This window comes from Chinchilla lanigera, unplaced genomic scaffold (genome assembly GCF_000276665.1).
Source record: "Chinchilla lanigera isolate Chin_1 unplaced genomic scaffold, ChiLan1.0 scaffold00113, whole genome shotgun sequence".
NCBI classification, from domain to species: Eukaryota; Metazoa; Chordata; class Mammalia; order Rodentia; family Chinchillidae; genus Chinchilla; species Chinchilla lanigera.
Window position 1 is genome coordinate 1,816,392 of NW_004955514.1, and position 21,023 is coordinate 1,837,414.

At 57.2% G+C, this 21,023-nt stretch overlaps 2 protein-coding genes across 6 annotated transcripts in view; one reads left to right on the forward strand and one right to left on the reverse strand.

Moving 5' to 3' along the window:
- Nucleotides 1–1,253: 1,253 nt before the first annotated feature.
- Nop14 (NOP14 nucleolar protein) lies at nucleotides 1,254–20,620 on the reverse strand. The gene is made up of 18 exons (XM_005408757.2): nucleotides 20,420–20,620; nucleotides 17,423–17,557; nucleotides 16,849–16,990; nucleotides 15,318–15,454; nucleotides 14,764–14,895; nucleotides 13,796–13,918; nucleotides 12,998–13,123; nucleotides 11,266–11,578; nucleotides 10,293–10,423; nucleotides 9,792–9,877; nucleotides 8,607–8,742; nucleotides 6,768–6,869; nucleotides 6,148–6,301; nucleotides 4,388–4,547; nucleotides 3,439–3,586; nucleotides 2,255–2,373; nucleotides 1,933–2,088; nucleotides 1,254–1,688 (listed from the first exon to the last, which is right to left on the reverse strand). Exons 1-18 carry the CDS (start codon nucleotides 20,591–20,593, stop codon nucleotides 1,589–1,591), a joined length of 2,574 nt encoding a protein of 857 aa, XP_005408814.1. The 5' UTR covers nucleotides 20,594–20,620; the 3' UTR covers nucleotides 1,254–1,588.
- Nucleotides 20,621–20,749: 129 nt separating this feature from the next.
- The window catches only part of Grk4 (G protein-coupled receptor kinase 4), a 58,645-nt gene continuing 58,371 nt past the window's right edge, over nucleotides 20,750–21,023 (forward strand). For all 5 annotated transcript variants that reach the window (XR_001231762.1, XM_005408756.2, XM_005408752.2 and 2 more), the window contains exon 1: nucleotides 20,750–20,966. Coding sequence is in view for 4 of the 5 variants with exons in the window: in XM_005408756.2 (XP_005408813.1) it covers nucleotides 20,750–20,966 (217 nt within the window). In the remaining variant the exon portion in view is untranslated. The remainder of the gene's footprint in view (nucleotides 20,967–21,023) is intronic.

Here is a 21,023-nt window from a genome sequence, read left to right on the forward strand (position 1 = left end):
CGGCGGGCTGAGCGCCGTGGACGGGGACCGCCGGAAGTTCCGGCCAGAGGCCCCGCCCCTTCCGGCGGCCTGAGCCCCTCCCGGGCTCCGGCTGTCTGTCTTTCCTTCCTGCTCTTCCAGCCCGGCCCGCGGTGCGGCCCGCCCTCACCAAGGTCGCAGGGGCTGGAATCGGGCGCGAAGTGGCTCCCCTTGGACGGGCGTCGTCGCCGTCCGCCCAGCCCTGGCCCCGCGCTTACAACCTTTGCAGAGCACGCTCGACTGCCTGCCGAGGCCGCGGCGGCCACACTGTGCCTGGCAGATGCAGTCGTTCCTCCCGCAGCCCCGGACAGGACTGTGGCTTTCCCCGGAGCGCACACGAGCCCGTCCCCACGCCTGGGCGCCGACACGGGGGCTGAGAAGCAAGGCCGTGGGCGGGCAGCCCGGCCCCTGGCCCGCGCACTGCTTCCTGCCCGGGCTCTCCTTCCCTGCGACGTGGGCAGGTGCCCCTCGAAGGGTCTTGTGAGTGAGTAGGAACAGCGGCACGGCGAGTTTACGAGGGAGCAAGGCTGGCTGGCATCCGCGGCCTGGACCTGTGCAGCTTCAAGGTGACAGGCACCCTATTCCGTGGATTTGACAGCCCTCAGACCCTTCTGGATCTAGACCTGTACCTGGGAAATGGCCGCAGGTGGCCAGACCCCATTGCTCTGGGCAGTCTTGGCTTGAGCCTCGAAGGTCACCCGGAGGCGTTCCGGCCGTTCTCTGCTAACGACGATCTCTGGCTCCTACACAGCTGATCCAAAGGTGGCCCTGTCACCACCTCTCAGAGGACTGCCCCACCACGGCCTGGACACCTCCCCCTATCAGACCAGTTCCCCTGGCAGCCTCCTCACTGGAGAGCAAGCCCACACCTCATTAGAAAAGACAGGAAACAGGTGACAGGGCCCTGTCTGCACACCATGGCCTCCACACCTTCGGCTGTGCGCAGCTTCACAGGGAACTCGTCCTGCAGAACCCACGGTTCAGCAACAGCACTGCGCAAACAGCCCGGCCCACCCTTAACAAACTACGAGGCCAACAAGGGCGTCAGCCACGGAGCTGAACTGCACCAGGATGTCACGCTGCATGTGACTGGCCCACAGCACAGAATGCTGGGTGAGTCCAGATGCCCAAGTCCAGTGCAGCGCTCAGAAACAGAGGACGGAGAAGTAAAGATAACAGTCAAAACAGAAAGCTGAGGTCAGGGGGAGCTCTCCTGGTGGGAGGAAAGGAACTGCTCAACAGCTGCAGTGCGTTTATTGAGACACTTGGCAGGGCGATGTCACATGACTCCCCTCTGCCTAGCAACCTGCCCGCTTGGCTTGTCTCTGGTGCCTGGTGTTCTCTGGGCCGGAGCAGCTTGTTCATGTGGCTCGCCTCAGGCGCTCTTTGTTCTCCTGGCAGGCCTTGCTCCAGCCCCCATGTGCTTATCTCCAGCTTCAGCTGTTCCCACACCAGACGCATCAGGAGAGAGGTGCACAGGAACTCAAGCACAAGAAAAGCTCCCGCTGAGTCATGGCCCCTTCATACTTCATCACACAATACAGCCTGGCCTCATGTACACAGCGTTTATTTACTTTTTGAACTTTTTCCTCTTCAGAGCCTTCCATTCACCTTCCTGCGTAGCCAGGCTGTTAAAAAGCTGCTTTACTTTCCGCTTTCTCTCCGCATCCCTGAAAGAGGAGAACAAATGCCAGTTTTGTACAGGTCGTGCCCTTTGCCCTCGCTGACCTGCTAACAGTGCAGCACTGTTAACACTGGCCCGCGGTGCCACGACACTGTCCCAGCCCCCAGCCCACCCAGGCCACGGGGCACCAGGTGTGGGAACGCTGGCTGTGGGTGGTGTCACGGCCCAGGAGCGCTGAGGTCAGCATCGTCGTGCCCGCCCCTGCCCTCACACACACACGGCCCCCTCACCGTTCCATGATCTCAGAGAGCTGCATCCTGGCCAGGAACTGGTTGTCCTTTCGGATCTCCCGGACAGCACCTTTGAACTCGCGCTTGTGTTTGTGGATCAGCCGCTTCCTCTCCTGCTCTTCCTTGGTGCTGCCTTGTTTCCTTCCGAACTCAAGGCTGGAATTGGAAGGGCACAGCATGAGGAGGCCGGAGCAGGTTTGTCCCAGCTGTCAGCCAGAGCCTGCTGCTAGTACGGCCTCTCCCTGGGCTCACAAGCTGCAGTGCAGAATGAGCAGACGCTGCCCTCCCAACTCTGACCTCCACAGGGTCACCTGACACCCACACTTTCACCAGCCGGGGGGTGAACAGCTTCAGGGGGACGGGCTTGCTCTTCTCACAGATCAGCGGCCGGTAGAGCTGCTTCTGGTTTTCCACATCCGTCAGTATGCTCTGAGACAGCTCCTGGAAAGCATGACGGGGTGGCACTGGGATGGCCCAGCCTGGTGCCCTTGGGCCTGTGGCCAAGCCAGCGTGGACAGGTGGGACATCCATGCGGCCACCACAGCCCACGTGGGACGAGACACAAACACAAGGCTGCCCTCTTGTAGATGGAGGGGGTCACAGAGGAGATGGCCCTGTCCTCCCAACCACTCCGACCCATCTGAAGAGAGGCATGAAAGCTGGACGTCATCAGTCGGCTGCCTGTTCTAGCAACTGTAAGGGAATCCCTGCCCCAGCCGTTTCTGCCCCAGGGCAGCACTGACCACACCATGGAGGTACACAGGACCCCTGCCCCTGCCAAGGTGGCTGCACCCTAGAGACAGGTATGAGGCAGTGGGCAGAGCAATGTGACAGGCGTGGGCGATTTGGCCTCATTATCACCTGATTGTACCAGACAGCTAAGCACACTTTCCCCAAGGTCTTGGGTCCAAAAGTCACTTGGGCTTCTGAGGAACCTTCTAGAAGTCTCTCAGCAATGCTGGGCCTGCCGTCCCTGGCACACCAAAGCCACCCCTTTGCCCAGAAGCTATGAGCCTTGTCTCTCCCCAGCCCAAACCCTGCAGGGCCAGGGAGCCGCTCCATCCTTCAGACAGAACGGACCAGCTGCAGTCATGTTCGCAATACGTGCACACAGGGTGAGCCACTCCACAAGGACAATAGCACAGCCTGCCCTCGGCTCTGGGGACCCGGCCAGGAAGAGCACAGTGAGCTGCTGTCAGGGGGACAGCAGGGGTGGTACAGGGTAGGGGGCACAGGAGAGCTGCAGGCAGCTGGACAAACACGAGGCGGCCAGGCCCCACGCTGGGTGCCACAGGCCCACTCGGCTTACTGTAGAGTGAAACGCTGCCTGCCACCGCAGGGCACGAGGCCCAGGAGGGCTACTAACCCTTCAGATCCCCTAGGGTCCAGGCTGGGCAGGAGGACTGAGGGGCAGGGACATGCAGGAAGGGGTGGGGAGCAGGGGGTGTGGCACTGAGGCTCTCTAACATGGTGCCAGGGCAGATGCCCAGATGCCAGAAGTCTCACCTGCAGCTCAGGGGGGTGGCTGCGCTCTGCCTGGTGCTCTGCCAGGAGGGCTTGGAGCGGCCTGACGATGGCATGAAAGGACGGCAGCGTGCCATACATGACCACACAGCGCTTCAGCAGTGCCAGCGCTACGGCCAGGCAGGACAGTCTGCAGGGAGGCAGGAAGGGGGCAGCTGGTCAGAAGTGACACCGATCCACACCTCTGAGAAACCCAGCAGGCCCGCCCTGGCACGGCAGCCTGGAGGCTCATGTGCACAGAAGCCTACCTGCGTCCCCAGCAGGGAGGCAGGCCGGGGACACGGGCAGCACACACCACCCACCAGTGTGAAGAGGCCATCCTGACTCAGTTCCCAGGTTATCACTTGCAAAATCAAGCAGGTATGTTTCAAAAATACTAAACCTTTTTCTTTTTGGAGTACCAGAGATCCAGGGTCTTTGAGCTTATCCCCAGCATTTTTTTTTTGTCTTTCTGAGACAGGGTCCTGCTGGCCTTGAGCTCACTTTGTAGCCCAGGCTGGTCTCGAACTCACAGCAATCCTCCTGGAGTTCAGGCTGGCCTTGAGCTCACTTTGTAGCCCAGGCTGGTCTCGAACTCACAACAATCCTCCTGCCTCAGCCTCCCAAGTGCTGGGATTATAGGTGTGCATCACCATGCCCGGCTCCCCAGCCCTTTTTAAAAAAACATTAATTTTAAGACAGGTTCTCACTAAATCACAAAGTTACCCAGGCTGGGCTTGAACCTGAAGCCTAGAGTGCTAGGATGATGGCTTTGTCACCTTGCCCAGCTGAAAATAACACACAATTTGTGAAAAAAAACTTCCCTTAATATCAAGATGCTCCACAAAACTTTAGAATCTGACAGAACCAAACATTCATGGGGGGTCAAATGGGGCAAAAACATGGGAGTTCCTGGCAGTGAACAGGTTTCTAGGGCGTCCTCTGCACGTACCTGATGTGGTTGGCCTCAGCTGTGGTTGGGATGTTCCGCCCGCTCGCCCAGTGCAGGGGGAGGCTTCCCCTCTGCCACGTGGCCACGTCATCCTTGTCAGAGACCAAGAGCAATTCGGAGTTCTTCCCAAATGCTCTGAAAGGGTGCACCAGAGTGGAACCTGAATTCCAAGTGCGACAGGACAGAGATGACCCACATGTTACTGGCGCAAAGGGCCAACTCCACAGTGCCCAGCCTTTAAAAGCTCCCTCCACCAGGCTCGCGGTAGGGATGCACAGAGCCTCCGAGGCCTTGGGTAGAAGCTGTGGCAGTGGTGCCTAAGGCCACGACCTGAGCCCACATGGCGGCTAAGGCCACCAAAGCTTCCTGTGGGCCTGCTGCACGCCACACAGGGCTCTGGAGCTCAGGCCACACCAAGGCCGCATGGCAGCACACACCACCCACAGAAGCAAACCAGGTGGACAGGAGCAAAAATGCACGGCAGAGGAAGTAGAGCAGCGAAGAGGATGCCGTGCATGGGGCAGCTGGGCAAAGGCAATGGTGAAGACTGGTCAATGCCCCGGAGTCACCGGCTGTCCCCTAGAAGAGCTATCAGCCAAAGAGCAGCCTGTGGGAGAGCCCAGGCTCGGCTCCACGGCAGGTGGGACAAATGAGGACTGGTGTCGGCTTGTCCCATCCCCAGCAGGCCACGGTGACTGCCCCTTCCTGCTGCACCCAGCACCAGCACTCCTGCTGCAGTGTGCCCTCCAGCGGTGCCCAGCCTGGCTTCCCTGCTGCCCGGTGGTGGCTCTCTGTGCCCCACGCAGGAGATGAGTGCTATGTGCACGGAGTCACATTGAGGAAGGCTGGTCAGACGGACAGCAGACTGGAGCGCTGTGGGGAGGCCCTGCCTAGCAGCCGCTTTCCAAGGGCGTTCAAATGATTCCCACAGGAGGTGCATGCAGCTCTGTGGGTGGCCTGGTCTCAGGTCAGCCTGAGCAACACCGTAACATGCTGCATTAAAAAGACAAAAATTAGAGCTGGGCGTGGTGGCACATGCCTGAAGTCCCAGCACTTGGGAGGGTGAGGTAGAAGAAGGATTGCCACAAGTTCGAGGCCAGCCTGGGTTACCTATGCAGTGAGTTCTAGGCCAGCTTGAACTACACAGCAAAACCCTGTCTCAAAAAACAAAACAAGCCGGAGATATAGCTCAGTGGCACAGTACCTGCCTTGCAAGTACAAGATCTTGAGTTCGAGTCCCAGTACCCAAAAAACAACAAAAATCAAAACAAAACAAAACCAAACACCCCAAAATACAAAGAATAAATCTGCATGGGCAGCAAGAGCCTGACTTCTACAGGCAGCACCCTCCCCACAAAGGAGGAAAAAAAAAAGCAAAAAGAAAAATGTAAAATTAACCTCCAGAGCCTATTTTATTTAGCCCAAAATATAATCGCAATACATAAAAACCTGTGTGCCACCTGATGTGTGTGGCCCCCATCCTTAGTCCCTCTCCCCCGGGCACCCCTCAGGCCAGGCTGCCAGGGGTGGCCACTGCCAGACTCTGGCACAGAAGCCCAGGGGGCCAGATCTGAACCTGGCAGGAGCATGACACTCACCCCCCCCCCCCCGAGAAAACACAGGCCACCCTCCAGGGCAGGAATTCAGAACTTTGTGTTTCCTCTCCTCTTCTATATGCCAAATTTTCTACAACAAATGTGAATTACTTTTAAAACACCCCAAAGCGCATTTCCAAGAAGCTCCCACAAACCCACTCTCACCACGGCTTTGCTTGTTTGGGGCTGCAATGTAAAGAATCCCAAGCAGGAAATTAACTAGCTCAGGGATGAACCTCCGAGACAGAGACACGTAGTCCAGGAAGAGGCAGCACACGAACAGGCCTTTCACCACATCATGTAGGGACAGCACCGGGCACTGCAAAGGAACCCACGGGGGACAGTGACTGGCACCTGGCACTTGGCTCCCGGGCCAAGTGGGCGCCCACTGAGCACCACCAAATGGGACGACCCTGTATTCCAGCAGAGGCAGCACACTGAACTGCTGCCACCCGCAGGGTGCGTTACTGCGGTAAGGGTGGGTCGGCCGCAGACTGGAACCATCTACACCCTCATCTGAAATGGAGTAAGATGTGTAGCTTTACCGCTAGCGGGAAAGGTCGTTTTCTGGGCTCAGCCCCTCCCCATAGCCTTGACTGCTAACTCAGACACAGCTGCTGGGGCGGAGCGCACCGAGAGGGCCCCGGACCGGCTCTGACCTCACAGCCCGATGCCCCATGCTGGAGCGGGTTCTCGGGTCCCCAGGTGAGCCGGCTCTGCCTGCTGTGGTCAGCGCATGGCCTGAGGGACGCAGGGGGGCCTGCTGTGTGGAGGTGGAAACTCACCTTGGTGAGGATCTGGCTCATGCACACCAGGGCAGGGGTCACGACGGGATGCCAGAAGTCAGAGGTCGGAAACAACAGCCCGGCAATTTTCAAATAAATGAGCTGGAAAGAAAGTGCGGTCACACCGATTACAGAACATCAAACGCTGGCTCAGCAAGGCCTTTAGAGAGGGATCCAGGGGCGGGGTGCTGGCACAATGTGCTGGCCAGCACATTGCTGGCACATTCCTGCCCCAGTCCCACTCCGAGGGCACCCCTCCTCCCGCAGAGCCAGTTCCTGATGACCCGGGAGGGCTGTGCCATGCTGCCGGCTCTGCTGTGACCACACACGGGAAGAGCCGCTTCCCAGCGCTGCCCGGTGCCACCTACTCGAGAGGCCCAGCCCCTGCCGTCAGGGCCAGACGTGGAGCTGCGTGGGGACCCACGCCCTCGCTGGGCAGGCAGCCTCTTGGACCCTGGCGTGCACCTTGCCCACCTCCACCTGATGTGGGCCAGGGAACGTCCCCTGACTAGCACTGAGGTGGACGCTCAGGGACAGCACCCGGTACAGCAGCACCCAGGGCGAGCTCCGAGCCCCGCTCCACTCCCGGGTAACAGGTGCGAAGCCCTCACTTTTGGAGCCACCTCACGGGCAAGAAAAGATGCCTTGCAAAACCAGCCTGCAGCTGAGAGCCCGACACAGGCCACTCAGCATTTCCATTTCCACCAAAGCTTTCCAAACATGCTACCAAGAATCTTATGAGAGCCTTAGTGCCGGGCGCGGTGGCGCACACCTGTAATCCCAGCACTTGGGAGGCTCAGGCAAGAGGATCGTTGTGAGTTCAAGGCCAGCCTGAGCTGCACAGCGAGACCATCTCAAAAAGATCGGGGGAGTGGGGGAAGTCTTAGCAAAGGGCAGCTGAACTCTCCACAAGAGCAAGACAAGTTCTCTCCAGAACTTCCCAGCACCGTTTGTGGGGTCACCCTGGTCACCCCGGCAGCAGCCCGCAGGATGGAGCTGCTCATGTGCTGGAGTGTGGTCAGGCACGGCCAGGCATCGAACACGACTCCTAGGGTAGAACGGAAGCCTTGTTTGCCTGCCAAACTGTCAGTGGCCAAACCGTCTCCCTGTGACCCCACACACAACGGCGTTTCAGCAGTTCCCTTCTATTACGACACGTGCGGCGGCAAAACCACCGCGCAGAGCCGGCAGGCACGCTGGGGAGAGCGTGTGCAGCTCAGCAGACAGGGACGATCGTCCTGTGCCACAGAACCCGCCCCTGAGACAGGTGGCCCAGCAGAGTCCGCAGAGGGCACGTGCACAGAGAGCAGCGTCCCTCACGTGTGCCAAAAGACGGGCAGCTTCACGCACGGGAACGAAGCCCATCGAGCCCCAGCGCTGCCGCATACACTGGCGGGGACTGCGATGAGCCCGGCCTGTGAGACTGTGGGGTTACAGCAGCGGAGAAAGCAGGGCCAAGGCATCAAGGGGAGAGGCATGGGGCTGGGGATTTAGCTCAGCGGCAAAAGCGCCTGCCTGGCAAGCGCAAGGTCCTGAGTTCGGTTCCCGGTACCGGAGAAAAAAAAAAAAAAAAAAAAAAAAAAAAAAAGGGGAGAGGCATACGTGGGGGGAGCCTCCAGTCTGTGCCAGTGCGCAGCTGCTCCAGGCAGGGGAATACAGCAGGTGAGGCGCAAACGCCGAGTGAGCAGCGGGGCTGAGAGGTCAGCGCCGGCAGGCAGCCCTGTGCCTGCCAAGAGGGCAGAGCCGGGTGCGTTAGGGAGCAGCTCCCGGGCACGGCCCCACTGGGACTGCATTCCGGGCAGCTGCAGCCAACGCTCGAGGAACCCTGCCTCTGCTTACCACGTCCAGCCCCGGGAACGCGGCCCGGCCCTTGGTCTCGATCATCTCTTCCATCTCGTGCATGGCATCTCGGAGGACAAACTTCACGGAGCCGCTCGCCGACTTGGGGAACATCTGGCAGAGATTATACAGCTGCCTGTTAAGCAGACACAGCAGAGAATGACTCCAGACAGCCAAATCAGGAGTGCTGTGCAGAGAGGCCCCGAGGACAAGTTGTAGCTTCCCTTCTCCTGCTGCTGGGATGAACCAGGCCGCCGTCTGTACCTACGGGTCCCCAGCTGGCCTGCTCGGTGACCGGGTCATTTCCCAACAGCGTTTCACGGCAGTCTACTCTCACGTTTGCCACTTCCTAAAACTCTGCTCAGAGGGTTTAAGTGGTAGCACTAGAAACACCTCTCGGTCCCAGTCATGCCATCAGGACCACACGTCGCGGCAGCCACGCCTTTTCACACAGCTCACAGCCTCGCGGCCTCCTGCAGGCGCGCACGCTGCCATGCGGCGGGGCTCCGGCAGGCTGCGGCCAGAAGTAGCTCGGAGCTCTGGTGCCTCGAGTTATAGCTCTCCCCGACCAGGGCCAGCACAGGCCTCCCAGAGACTACTGTACTCATACTGTTCCAGCCAACAGAAGTGGGGGCCAGGAGCTGCCACGCAGAGTCCCGAGCGTCTGGCATGGTGCCAGGGCCCGGCCCAGGCCTCTTCTGTAGGACACCGCAGGGTGTCCAACACCGAGGCACGGGTCTGTGAGGCTCAGGCTGCACAGCAGCAGCAGGACCGGTCACCACGAGCACCCAGATACTGCAGCCTGCAGGGCTCGACACTTTACGGGTAAGCAAAACACAAGAGCAGGCCATCAAGACTCAGAAAATCTGAAAGGCTCAGCTGCTTTAAAGTTAACCTGCTTAGGCCAGGCACAGTGGCACATGCCTGTAATCCCAGCACGCAGGAGGCTGAAGCAGGAGGACTGTTGCGAGTTCGAGACCAGCCTGGACTACAACATGAGCTGAGCCCGCACTGCACAGTGAAACCCTGTGTCTCGGTGGTGACGGGGCAGCCCGTGTTGGACTAGGATGCTGTCGTGAGGCCTCTGCCTGCCACACTGCCTCAAGGATCCCAGAATGTTTCTGTTTGACTCCAACTAGGAGCAAGTGTTCCAGTCCCACACCCCAATAGCACAGTTTTACTTACGCAACTAACTTGTCAATTACTTTGAGGTCTGGTGGATCACTTGTGGCCCGATCTCCAACGTACTCCAAAAGGAAGCCAAACAGCTTCTGCAGGGACAGAATCAAGAAGGACAGCTCAGCGGAAAGCTATAGGCAGACACCTTCGGTGACACCTCACCCGGCCCAGTGCAAGCATCTACACAAAATGCAGACAGACAGCGCCAGGCCCTGCTGGGCACAGGGATGCACGGAGAAAGCAAGCTCAGGGCCAGGGGCGTGCGAAGCCCTTCAGACCAGGAGAGACGCTGATTTGATTAAACCAAACGTGGAACAGTGCAGCGCCACACGTTTGCAGCAGGACGCACTGTGCATGTGGTTAGTTCTCCATTTACCCAAGCAATGCCAGCCCTCGATGGCTGTGGGAGTCGGGGCCTCCTCACAGGTGCCGGGGATGGGCTGACCCTGCCACGTGCATGCACTGCAGGCCGTGTAACAATACTCGAAGCGCATCATTCCCGCGTACCTCCAGTTTTGCTTTGTTTCCCACAGCGAGGCTCGGATGGTTGCATTTCTGAATTCTCTCCACCACCAGGAGCTGCTCGTCCACTGATCTTCCCGACAGCAATGATCTCAGCTCCTCGTAGGACTCGGGCACTGTGACACCGAGGAGACAGAGTTCATCACGAGCGGCTCACACGGCTGCTGCCCAGCACAAGGAAAACCACTTCCACTTTCCCAAGACGCCATAACCACATCCGATGGAAGTTGGTGTTTGACCTCACAATTTCACCGCTCACACCTGATTGCCCAGGGTGAGGGGTGGGTGCACGACCTCACCGGGCAACCGGGGAGTGACCAGTGAGAACAGCAGCAAGAAGACAAGACCCCGCCTTTCCTCAGGTGGGACTTGCTGGTCCATCCACCAGCATCGCCGGGACAGCGCTGGGTTAGTGCTTCCATGCCTCAGACAAGGGAAGCTCTGTGACACGCAGTGTCACCTAACAAGACGCCGAGCCACCGAAGACTCCCACGTGGAGGCCAGCCCGCCCACTCACTGTCCTCTCTGGAGCTCACAGGCTCATCTGGGCTTGCCTGCCAGGCTGCGGGAGCTTCCCCAGCAAAGGACAACCCGGTGCCGTCATTTGTGTAAGGTGCCACATGGCCCAACAGCAGCCAGCACAAGAAGACACCTTGCCAGTGGCCCCCAAATCTCCAGGACTACCAGGCAGTGTGGACTCCTGCCATGGGGAGGGCTCGGCTCGTCTGTGTCCACCCTGGCCGTGTGACCAAGGTGACCATGCTGCCTGCAGGCACCAAGAGAAGGATGACAGCATGAGCCCACTCAGCAAAGATGTCACCAATGTGGACGTGCCCCCCTCACAGGACACCTGGGCCCCCCTCCACAGAAGGCAGCCCTGAGGGAGGGGGTGAGCAAGGGTACACGGTACGGCCAGGTCCCAGAGAGGTCACCCCCACACACGAGGCACCCCACTCACCTGTGAAGACGTAGGGCAGCTCCTGGCTGCCAGCTCTGTGAGTTTTCTGGTTGTCACCCGTGGGGCTCCCACAAGGAGCCTGATGCTGCTCCTGCTCTGGCTCGTCACCCTCCTCTGCACTCTCTGCACTCGAGTCCAGGTCTGAGCGGCTATCTGGGCCGGCGCTCTCCTCTCCGCCCTCTTCCTCGCCACTCTCCTCTCCGTCCTCTTCCTCCTCGTCATCTTCACCCCGCTCCTCCTCCTGGTTCTCCTGGCTGCCAGTTTCCTCGCTTTGCTCCTCCCCGACATCGCCCTCGACATTCATCTTTCCATCCTAGGAAGGGACCACAGACACGGCGTCACCACACAGGCGCAGAGCAGGCAGAGGTCCTGACCCACGTGGGGCGCCCTCCCCCAGGATGCCGGGCTCACTGCTGAAGCCTGGGCCTCAGCATGGAATCCTAAGAGGGGACAGTCAGGAGGGCACTACCCTGTGCTGAGATGGGTGGGGTGGTGTTAAGGTGGCTCTGTCCCTGTCCCTGTCCCTGGGCTCTTCTCAGGACAGCACTCGTAACTGCAGCAAGCCCAGCCCCTCCCTCTGACGCCTGCAAGGCCACACAATCACTCTCTCCTGTACCGGCTCCTGCCAGCACCATGCCACCCTCCATGGGCCCTCACCAGAGTGGAACAGAAGCTGGCACCACACCCTCCACCTTCCGGAACTGCAGGCTACATAAACCTCTTTTCTTTAAGAAATTCCCAGCCCAGTTATGTTGTTAAAAGTAGAAAAGAAAAAAAAAAAAATCACAAAAACACAGGGTCCCAGAGTCCTGCCACTGGAACCCTGGGTGAGGCCCTGGCAGGGAAATGCGTGGGTCTAAGATGTGAAGGCAGCTGGTGCCTCGGGTTTCAGCAGGTGTGAAAGCCTAAAGCTTCTTGCCGCTGGTTTGGGGACGGGGTCACAGAGGACAACACTGGCACCCTGGTTTGCCCCTGGTGTGAGCCATCCCCTGCTGCTCAGGTAACCTAGCATTGTATCCGTGGCCCATTTCCCGTCTTGGACCCTGTTCTGCTCAAAGTACGAGGCCGGCCTGCTTTTCACAGAGACCCAACTGCTTTACTCTAAATGGCAAAGGGACAGAGACCTGCACCAACCCTAGAGACTCAATTACGCCTCAAAAATACACAGAACTCTAACCCTAAGCTAGTTCCCCCAGTATTATGCTGAGGTCACGCAGACAATCAGTTTTAAACCACGAGATAGCCAGGCATGGGTGGTGCATGCCTGTAATCCCAGCACTTGAGAGGCTGAGGCAGGAGGATCCTTGCAAGATCGAGACCAGCCTGGGCTACAAAGTGAGCTCAAGGCCAGCCTGAACTGCATAGCGAGACCCTGTCTCAAAGACAAAAAAAAATAAATAAATTAAACCATGAAATAGAATTTTTTTGGTTTTCTGAAATGTTCTTACTGTGTACCCCAGGCTGGCCTTAAGCACACAGCAGTCCTCCTGCCTCAGCCTCCCGAGTGCTGGGATTATAGGCGTGCACCACCACACCTGGTTACAAACCATGTGATTAAAATGTGGCTGATGTGAGAAATGGGCAGCTGGAGTCGGGCCTGTGTGGTTTACGATCTGTACCTGTCGTTCATCTTCCCTACGAGGCTAACAAACAGGAAACACTTCAAAGTGCTTTAAAAGACATGAATTTCCCTCTCTGCTGACCTCCTTGAAGATGAAAGTGAACGTCTTACTTTGTAAGAAAGCAAACGCCTGTCGTCTCTGTCCAGTATGAAGCCGTCGTGCAGGTCATCCGCTGACACGTGCTTCGGTTCCTTTTCTTCTCCGTCCTTCCCAAGCATCCTTCGGAGTCTCTCAGCCTGAGCCAGAGGGGAGGAAGTCACGCTGGTGCCCGTCGAACAGCACAGGGAGGCTGCGCCCCTCCTGGCGCCGGGGCGTCCAGCCACACTCTCCTCCGCCTCAGCTGAGCACACGGGCACTTGCGGCGCTGCAGACAGCGCTCCCTTGTTTAACCCCGGGAACTGCTCAACCCGGGGGCAGAAAAGCTCCACAGCACGAGGAAGGGCACCTGTCCCTCCACAGCCAGCGCTGCCGCCGCCACCTGGCCCGTGTTTCAGGGGAGGCGCCGCCCTGCCCCCATCTCCCAGACTCGGCTGCAGAGACCTGGGCTGTGAACACAGCAAAATGGCCAGTAGCACAGTGTGCATCTAGTTCATTTTTATTTAAATGCAGTGAAAACTTTTCAAAAAATTTAGAAGGCAATGCACGCACCATACTGCTGGAGGCTGTTTGGGGCACACGATGGATAAGGGCTGACCATGTTTTATTTGGTGTACCTGGGTATTCCTTGTGTTTTATTTGAAAATTTTGTTTTTATAACCAGAAATAAAAAGGAGTGTCCAGTTGACTAAATACAAATTTTAAATACAGACGGTCTTTCAAAAAAAGCAGAAAGCGACGCACATAAAAGGCAGCCTCCTTGCATATGTGACAGCTCCCAAGTGTGGCACCGCGCCCTGGGCCCCGCATACCTCCAGCTTCCTGAGCCGCTCCTGCTCCTCCTTTGCCAGTTCCGCTTCCGTCTTCATCCTGTTCGAGGGCTTCGCCTTCATCTCGAAGCCAAGCTCTCGAACCACCATATCATACGCATCAGGCTAGGGGCAGAGAAGGCGCATTCTTAATGCCTTGATCACAGAAAGAGAACAACTGCGCAGCTGTGCGCCCAACGCCCTCTGGCCACAGCTGAGCCCGCCCCACCGGTCTTTCCTTCGGGAGGGGTGGCTTCCCAGTCAGCCCGGGGACCGGGGATCAGCAGGCACACGAGTCCTGTGGACTTTTCTGCTCACAGAAAACTCTGAGTATATCTGCTTTAACAAAAAAACATCGCTGGTGGCGGTACGAAGGACCAAGCATGGGAAATCTGGTAAGGGAGCCGCAATTACGCGGGTGACTCACAGATGCACCGCGGCAGGCGACAGTGACGCCGAGCGCAAGCCCAGCCTACCCAGCACCTCGCTGCTCAAAGGCAGTTTCCCAACAGCTTAGGCAAATACGACACAACAGGAAACAACACTGTTACAGGGAATAAATGATAATGACACACGTGTGTCACGCTGAAGCACAGATGTGTCTGTGTGCTCTCCTGGCAAGCACTTCTCACCCCCGGACATGTGTGATCTGATTCACCTGAAGCGGACACAGAAGTAGCCTCGCGTTTACTCTATCCCACCAGAACACTATCTCAGAGGTGGACACCAATGCTGCACTGAAGGCCAGGTGTGGTAGAGTCAGGGCCAGCCTGGACCACATGGTGAGTTCAAGGCCAGCCTGGGCTACACAGCGAGACCCTGATTCAAAGGAACAACAAAGTGAAACAGAACAAAAAATTTCCCTGAAAACCTGTCCTAGTAGGAGAAGGCCAGAAGAGACCCCTGGCAGTGGTCTCCCCTCCCCAGAGAAATCAGTGGACGCTAAAGGTCAGCACTGGTTTGAGCCTCACCTTGGGCTTCTCCTTCTCTCTGTTCTCAGCCTTGGGAGTTTTGTGTGACAGAAGAGTCTGGATTTCTTTCCAGTCCTGGTCCAGCTTCTCTGTGAGCTCGAGAGCATCTTCCCGTTGAGCCTGTCTCTCCCTCTGGAGACAAAGGACACACACACAGCACGGTCGCTGGGCTGCAGCAAGGCCAGGGCCACAATGCACACAACTGCGCGTGGGCAGCACCACAGCTGCCAAGAGCGCAGAGAGTGAGGGGCATCAGTACAGGTGCCTGCCAAGAAGTCTGGGTAGCCCCGGGAATGCTCAATTCCCCGTGCACAAGGTGCCCTGAGGCGGCACATTTGGTTAACGAGCAGAGGTGTGCAGATCCTGCCTCGCCTCAAACGCTGCAGCTGCGGCCGCCCGAAGACGTGCGAGCTGGATGAAGCTCAGGGCGCCTGACATGAGGCGCAGCTTTCCGAACCCACGCGAAGTGCAAAGCGAGCCCGAAGGTGTACAAGGCAAGGCGGCTGGGACTATTTTGGTGAAGCCAGTTCCCATCAATGACACCAACTGCCCACCTTCTCTTGCTTGGACTTTGCAATGAGCTCTTCGATCAGCTCCTTTCGTGACTTTGGCTTGTCCCCTTCTTCCTGTGGGGCTGTCTTCTTCTGAAGGATCCCGCCGCCGCCTCCAAAGTGGGCAGCGGTCAGCTCAGCTGGAGACGAAAGCACAGAACAGCGCCGTGATCCCGGGCCCTGGGGCAGGATGCACCTGTCTAGTCCCCTCCCCACATTCTCCAAGCTCGGTCTTCAGAAGTCCACGTCCAAGAAACAATTCTCCCACACCAGAGGCGGCACGAGGGACAGCCAAGACAAGCTGCTCCGAGAAAATGCAGACCCATTACTCACTAACTGGACACAAGCCACGGCACTGGAACACCCAGCCCCTACTTCCCGTGTTCTGATCAAACACCGGCACGCCCAGGAAAACAGGAGGTAACCAGAGTCTCTGAGGGAGCCCAAGCCCAGCCGCTTCCCCGTGCTCCTATACGGGGCGGGGAGACTGGCTGATTCCTGTCCCTGCCAGTGAGTCTCCAGCACTGCCAGCGGGTATGCGTGGGGGCCCAGCTGGCCTGAACAGCCCTCCCTCTGGGACAGGAATCATGGACCAGTGCCACTCATCTCCACCTTGTCCTATTCACCAGAGAGACACTGGGAATCATTCACGTAGAATGTACACAATTTTTGCCCAGTGTGGTGGCGCATACCTGTAATCCCAGCATTCGTGAGGCTGAGGCAGGAGGATAGTTTGAAGCCAGCTTGAACTACATAGCATGACCATGTCTCAAAAAACCAAAACCAAAACAACAACCCAAAGAACAAGAAAACAAAACAAAAAAACCCATTCTTAAAATCCAACTGTGGTGTTGTACCAGTATAACCCCAGCCGCTCAGGCAGTTGAGGCAGGAAGACTGCAAGTCTGTGGCCAGCCTGGGCACCTTAGTGAAACTGTTTCAAAAAGAAAGAGCTGGGGCTGTAGCTACATCATTAATATGAGTTTTTTTTCTCTGGTACCGGGAACCGAACTCACGACCTTGCGCTTGCCAGGCAGGCGCTTTTGCCACTGAGCTAAATCCCCAGCCCCATCATTAATATGAGTAACAGATCAGCATTTGTAAAATACAGTGAGCAGTGTGGTTTAGTGCAAAAGAGCTATCTTATAATCAGTAGGAATTTGACTCATAGCTCTAGTTCTCTGAGAGCAAGAGGAAAATGAGCTGCTGTGAAATTTAAATAAGAAAATGGGTATTAGTGAGTCCTCAGCCCATAAAAGCATCTATCTTTTGTTTTGTTTTGTTTTGTTTGAGACAGTCTCACTATATATCCCAGGCTGGCCTCAAACTCTCAGTGATCCTCCTGCCTCAGCCTCCTGAGTGCTGGGATTACAGGTGTGTACCACCAGTGGTGCCTGGTTAAAAGCATCTATCTTATACCTGAAAAATAAATAAAGCTGTGACATGTAGAACTTATTGGAAGGTGAAACTTCCAGGTAACTTTCATGGCCCGCAGGAGGAGCAGGAGGCAGGAGGAGCCTGGCTCCCACCTTACCAGACAAGGCTCCTCGCTCTTCAGTGTCACTGTCGCTGTCCACGATGTCGTTGTGCTTCTCAATGTCCGCCAGAGACTGGCCATAGTGCGTCAACTCTTCATCTTCATTCAGGTTGTAGATGCTTTTTTTCTCGTGATGTCGCTAACAGAAGAGAGGAAAAAAAAATCAGTTCCCTAAAATTACCTTTGTTTCCCATCTGAAAAGTGACGCGGCTATAACTGGAGCTGACAGAGGGGACCTCTTCAATAAACTGGCAGGCTGGGCGAAGCCCCCTGGTAAGTCCTGAGTCCTCGCCGGCACCAGGCCTCCGCCCGGCAAAGGGAAAGGCAGGGCTTTTGGTGACATCAGTGGGACATGGCGCTACCCTTCTGCGTGACTGACATGCGCACAAGGCTGCTTCTGCCCTGGCCTCGCCAGATAGGTGCAGGACCGGAGACCCGCTTCCCGGTCTGTGTGCAGCACCCAAAAAGATGTGAATGGGCAACGGGGAGACGACCTTCTCCCCGAGCGTGGCCTCTAGCAAAACTTACAGCAAAAGACCAAAAGCAAAACCTTTCTCTAGTTTCCCCGTACCTGTTGCTCCAATGCGAACCTCTTCATCATCTTCTCCTCCGGGCTCATGTCGCTGCTGTACTCCCCAAGGCGCTTGTCTTTAAATACATTGGACTTATCCCTTTCCTTGTACTCCTTCAGTAACGTCTGGGTGCGCTGGAAAACAGACGGTAAATAATCTCACAGAATGCTCCTGTGACTGCCACCGAGGGACTCAGAACAGTGCGAGCTTTAAAGTCCATCAGTGACGAGTCTCCTCCGCTAGGGACAACTCTGAGACAAGAAAGTAGCTCACTCGTGGTGAAAACAGGGTAATTTTTTCTCTCTTTATAGTCTACTTGTTGGTGCTGAAAGAAAGGATGGGTAAAAAAGCCCGACAGCCCAGCTAAAGGTACCTGCTTTTCCAGCTGCAGTGGCAACTTAGGACCGTGTTTATGTTACACCGATTCACTTGGGAAAATACAACCCCTTCCGCCCTGGATGAGGACGCTTTTTTCCCAGTGAAGACACTCCTAGGAAATGCAGTTATGCTTTCATGTGTAATGTAAGACCTTAAAAATGTTTATCAGGCCGGGAATGATGGCGCACCCCTGTAATCTAGCAGCACTTGGGAGGCTGAGGCAGGAAGATCAACTGATTCAAGGCCAGCAGGGGCTACACAGTGAATCCAAGATCAGCCTGAACGACAGAGTGAGACCCTGTCTCAAAAAAAACTAAACAAACAAACAAACAAAAAACTATCTTAATAATTATTTTACAATTCACTTTAGATTTGAGCAGACTGACGCACAACTGCAGAAGGGTGGTGCTGGGACCACCCTCTACTGCAGCACTGCTCTTTGGTGCCACAACCGACCGAGAAGCCGATGGGGACAGGCAGCTCCTCCCCAGGACAGGCACACAGGGACAGGCCCAGAGGCCCACGCCTGGGCTTGGCCTCCACAGGCCCGCGGACAGTGTGGAGCCCTTCCTGTGTGGAAGCCCTCGGCGCAGCTGCTCACCCTGCAGAGCTGGGGCGCAGCCCCGGGAAGAATGTTCTCACGCCCCTGTTGTTACACTTCCTCCTGACTCGATCTCTGGTCTCCAGGGGACTCGGCCTCCACTTGTGATTCCTTCACACACTTGACTTTCTACCGTGGGCCACGCAGAGGGAATCGGAGGAGCAGCAGTTCCCTGCCCCATCGGACAAGGCGGGTCTGAGCAGCCCGCCCAGGAGTGGTGACCTCAGCTGGCCTTTAGTGACTGTGGGAGGCAGGAAACAAAGCAAGGAGGACAGGCGGAGACCAGACGGAGAAGGAGCCTGAGAAGAAGCATAAGTTTGCAGGAGGTTCACCCCCACCGAATGTACGACTTAATTCCCACGCCTAGGAGGGGCAGAATGCATTGTCACCACTGTGTAAATGAGAAAACTGCCGCTGAAGCGAAGACGGAAGCGTCTCCCAGAGGCCACAGTACCCTGCTCCCCCAGGGCCACGCTAACACTGCTGCCGCAGAGTGTGAACTGGTGGATGTTCGCGGAAGGCCACTGGGTGTCCTGCCGTCACACAGCCTGCTCCTTGCAGTAAGATGGCATTTTATTCGGTTCGAAGCTCACGAGTTGCACACAGTGTGAAATACAGACTGCAGACTCTTGTTTCTGTGTTTGAGACAGGGTCTCACTCTGTCGTTCCGGCTGGCGTTGAACTCACTATGTGGTCCAGGATGGCCTCAAATTCACAGTGATCCTCCTGCCTCAGCCTCCGAGTGCTGCGATTATAGTCATGTGCCACCTTGCTCAGCTCTGACTGTAGCCTCTTGAAGGCAGAGTCTACCTGTTTCACTTTTACCTTCCCAGTAGCTGGGAAGCTACATGCACTCAGTGGTACACACACCTGTAACCCAGCACTCGGGAGGATGAACGGGGAAGATCACTTGAGTGTGGACTTTGAGACCAGTTTGGACAACACAGTAAGACTCAGTCTCAAAACCTGAAATCTGCACCCAGCATACCTTAAAGGCTTTGCAGACATTGAACCTGAAATGCAAGCCCCAGCCTTTTACCAGTTGTATGGCTCACCAGTTGGGAAATTCATTTGTTCTTTCTGTGCTTTATTTAGAGACAGGGTCTCACTATGAAGCCCAGGCTAGCCTTAAACTTCCAATCCACCTGCCTCAGCTTCCTGAGTGCTGGCAATACAAGAGTGCACCGCCATGCTCACTCTACTCTGTGCCTTAATTTCTTCACCAACTTACTACTGTATCTTCCTAAGAGTAACAATAAACACTGTTTCAAAAAAGCCTCAGGGCCTGGCCTAGTGGTGCACTCCTGCAGTCCCAGCACTCAAGGCTGAAGGAGGGGATCGCAGAGAGTTTGAGGCCAGTCTGGGACACATAAGTTCAAGGCCAGCCTGCACGACATAGGGAGACCCTGGCTCAAACCCCTGCACCCTGTAAAGCCCAAGGAACACGTCTTGGCAGCTGCTATTTGTTGAACCGAATTTGAGAGGCAGGTACAGAATACTGTCTGGGAGCCATACAACACAGGAAAGACGGGAGCTACGAGACTTTCCACAGAAGGCTGCCTTTCAGTACCTCCCAAGGGGCGAGGTCATCGGCTTCATCCTCCAAACGCCTATGGAGCCCCCTACAAGACCTCTATCCGCTGGGTGTGCTTGCGCAAGCCTGTAATCACAGCACTCGGGAGGCTGAGGCAGGAGGATCGTTGCGAGTTCAAGACCAGCCTGAGCTACAAAGTGAGCTCAAGGCCAGCTTGAACTGCAAGCTCAGAAGGGATTAACTCCGCCAGAAGCAGAGCGTCACCAAAACCACGCTCGTGTACAAAGTCCCCCGGCGCGGCAGTTTTCCAGCGGAAGATCAGCCGGCCCAGACAAAGGGAAGCACGGAGGCAGAACCAGCCAGCCAGTGCTATGGGAACGTCACGCTCTCCACTTTGCAGACGGAGAAACCGAGGCACCGAGGAGCGGCCGGCTGGAGGCCCCGCAGCCAGCCCTGGGGACACGTCCTGGCGGGGCCCCTTACCTTTCTGATGGCCCGCGCGCGCGACACGCCGGGCAGCCCCACGTCGTGGCGCGTCTTCCTCCCCAGGATCTGGAACTTCTGCCTGTTGACTTTCACCTCGAACGGGTTAGGGTTGATCTTCGCCGGCGCCCTGGGGGCTTGCCTCCGCGTCCCGGCCGGCCTGGCCTTGCCCATGGTGCACACGCCAGGGACTTGCGGCGCCGCTGTCTTTCACGCCCGGAAGATGAGACGCTAGCCCGGCGACCCGGTGCGGCGAAGCGGAACCGCCCGTCTCGTCTCGCGATAACGGCGCAGGCAGCCAACCCCACCCCGGTCTCGCAAGAAGAGGACATGTCCGGGAAGTCACCGACTGGCTTCCGCTCCAGTCACGCGCACCTATTGGCTGAAGGACTACAACTCCCAGCAGGCCACGCTGCCGTGACTCCCGGCGCGGGCTGGGAGCGTGTCTCCCCGCGCCAAGAGAGCGCTCCGGCGCCCTCTTCTGGGAAACCGTTATCCCGGAGCCGGCCGCCTCGCGAGGAGCGGGCGGCGACGGCGCCCCCTGCCGGTAAGCTCCCTGCGTGGTGGGGCGTGGCTGAGGCTCGGGTCCGCGCGGGCCGGGGCG

Bases quoted from the DNA above. Each gene is read 5' to 3' on its own strand.
- Nop14 (XM_005408757.2), bottom strand. From the start codon at position 20,593: ATGGGCAAGGCCAGGCCGGCCGGGACGCGGAGGCAAGCCCCCAGGGCG. The intron at 14,896-15,317 runs GTGGGCAGTTGG...CTTTGTCTCCAG, and splicing joins CAAAGTCCAAGCAAGAGAAG to AGGGAGAGACAGGCTCAACG. The intron at 13,124-13,795 runs GTATGCGGGGCC...CCTCTGGCTCAG, and splicing joins AGCGGCTCAGGAAGCTGGAG to GCTGAGAGACTCCGAAGGAT.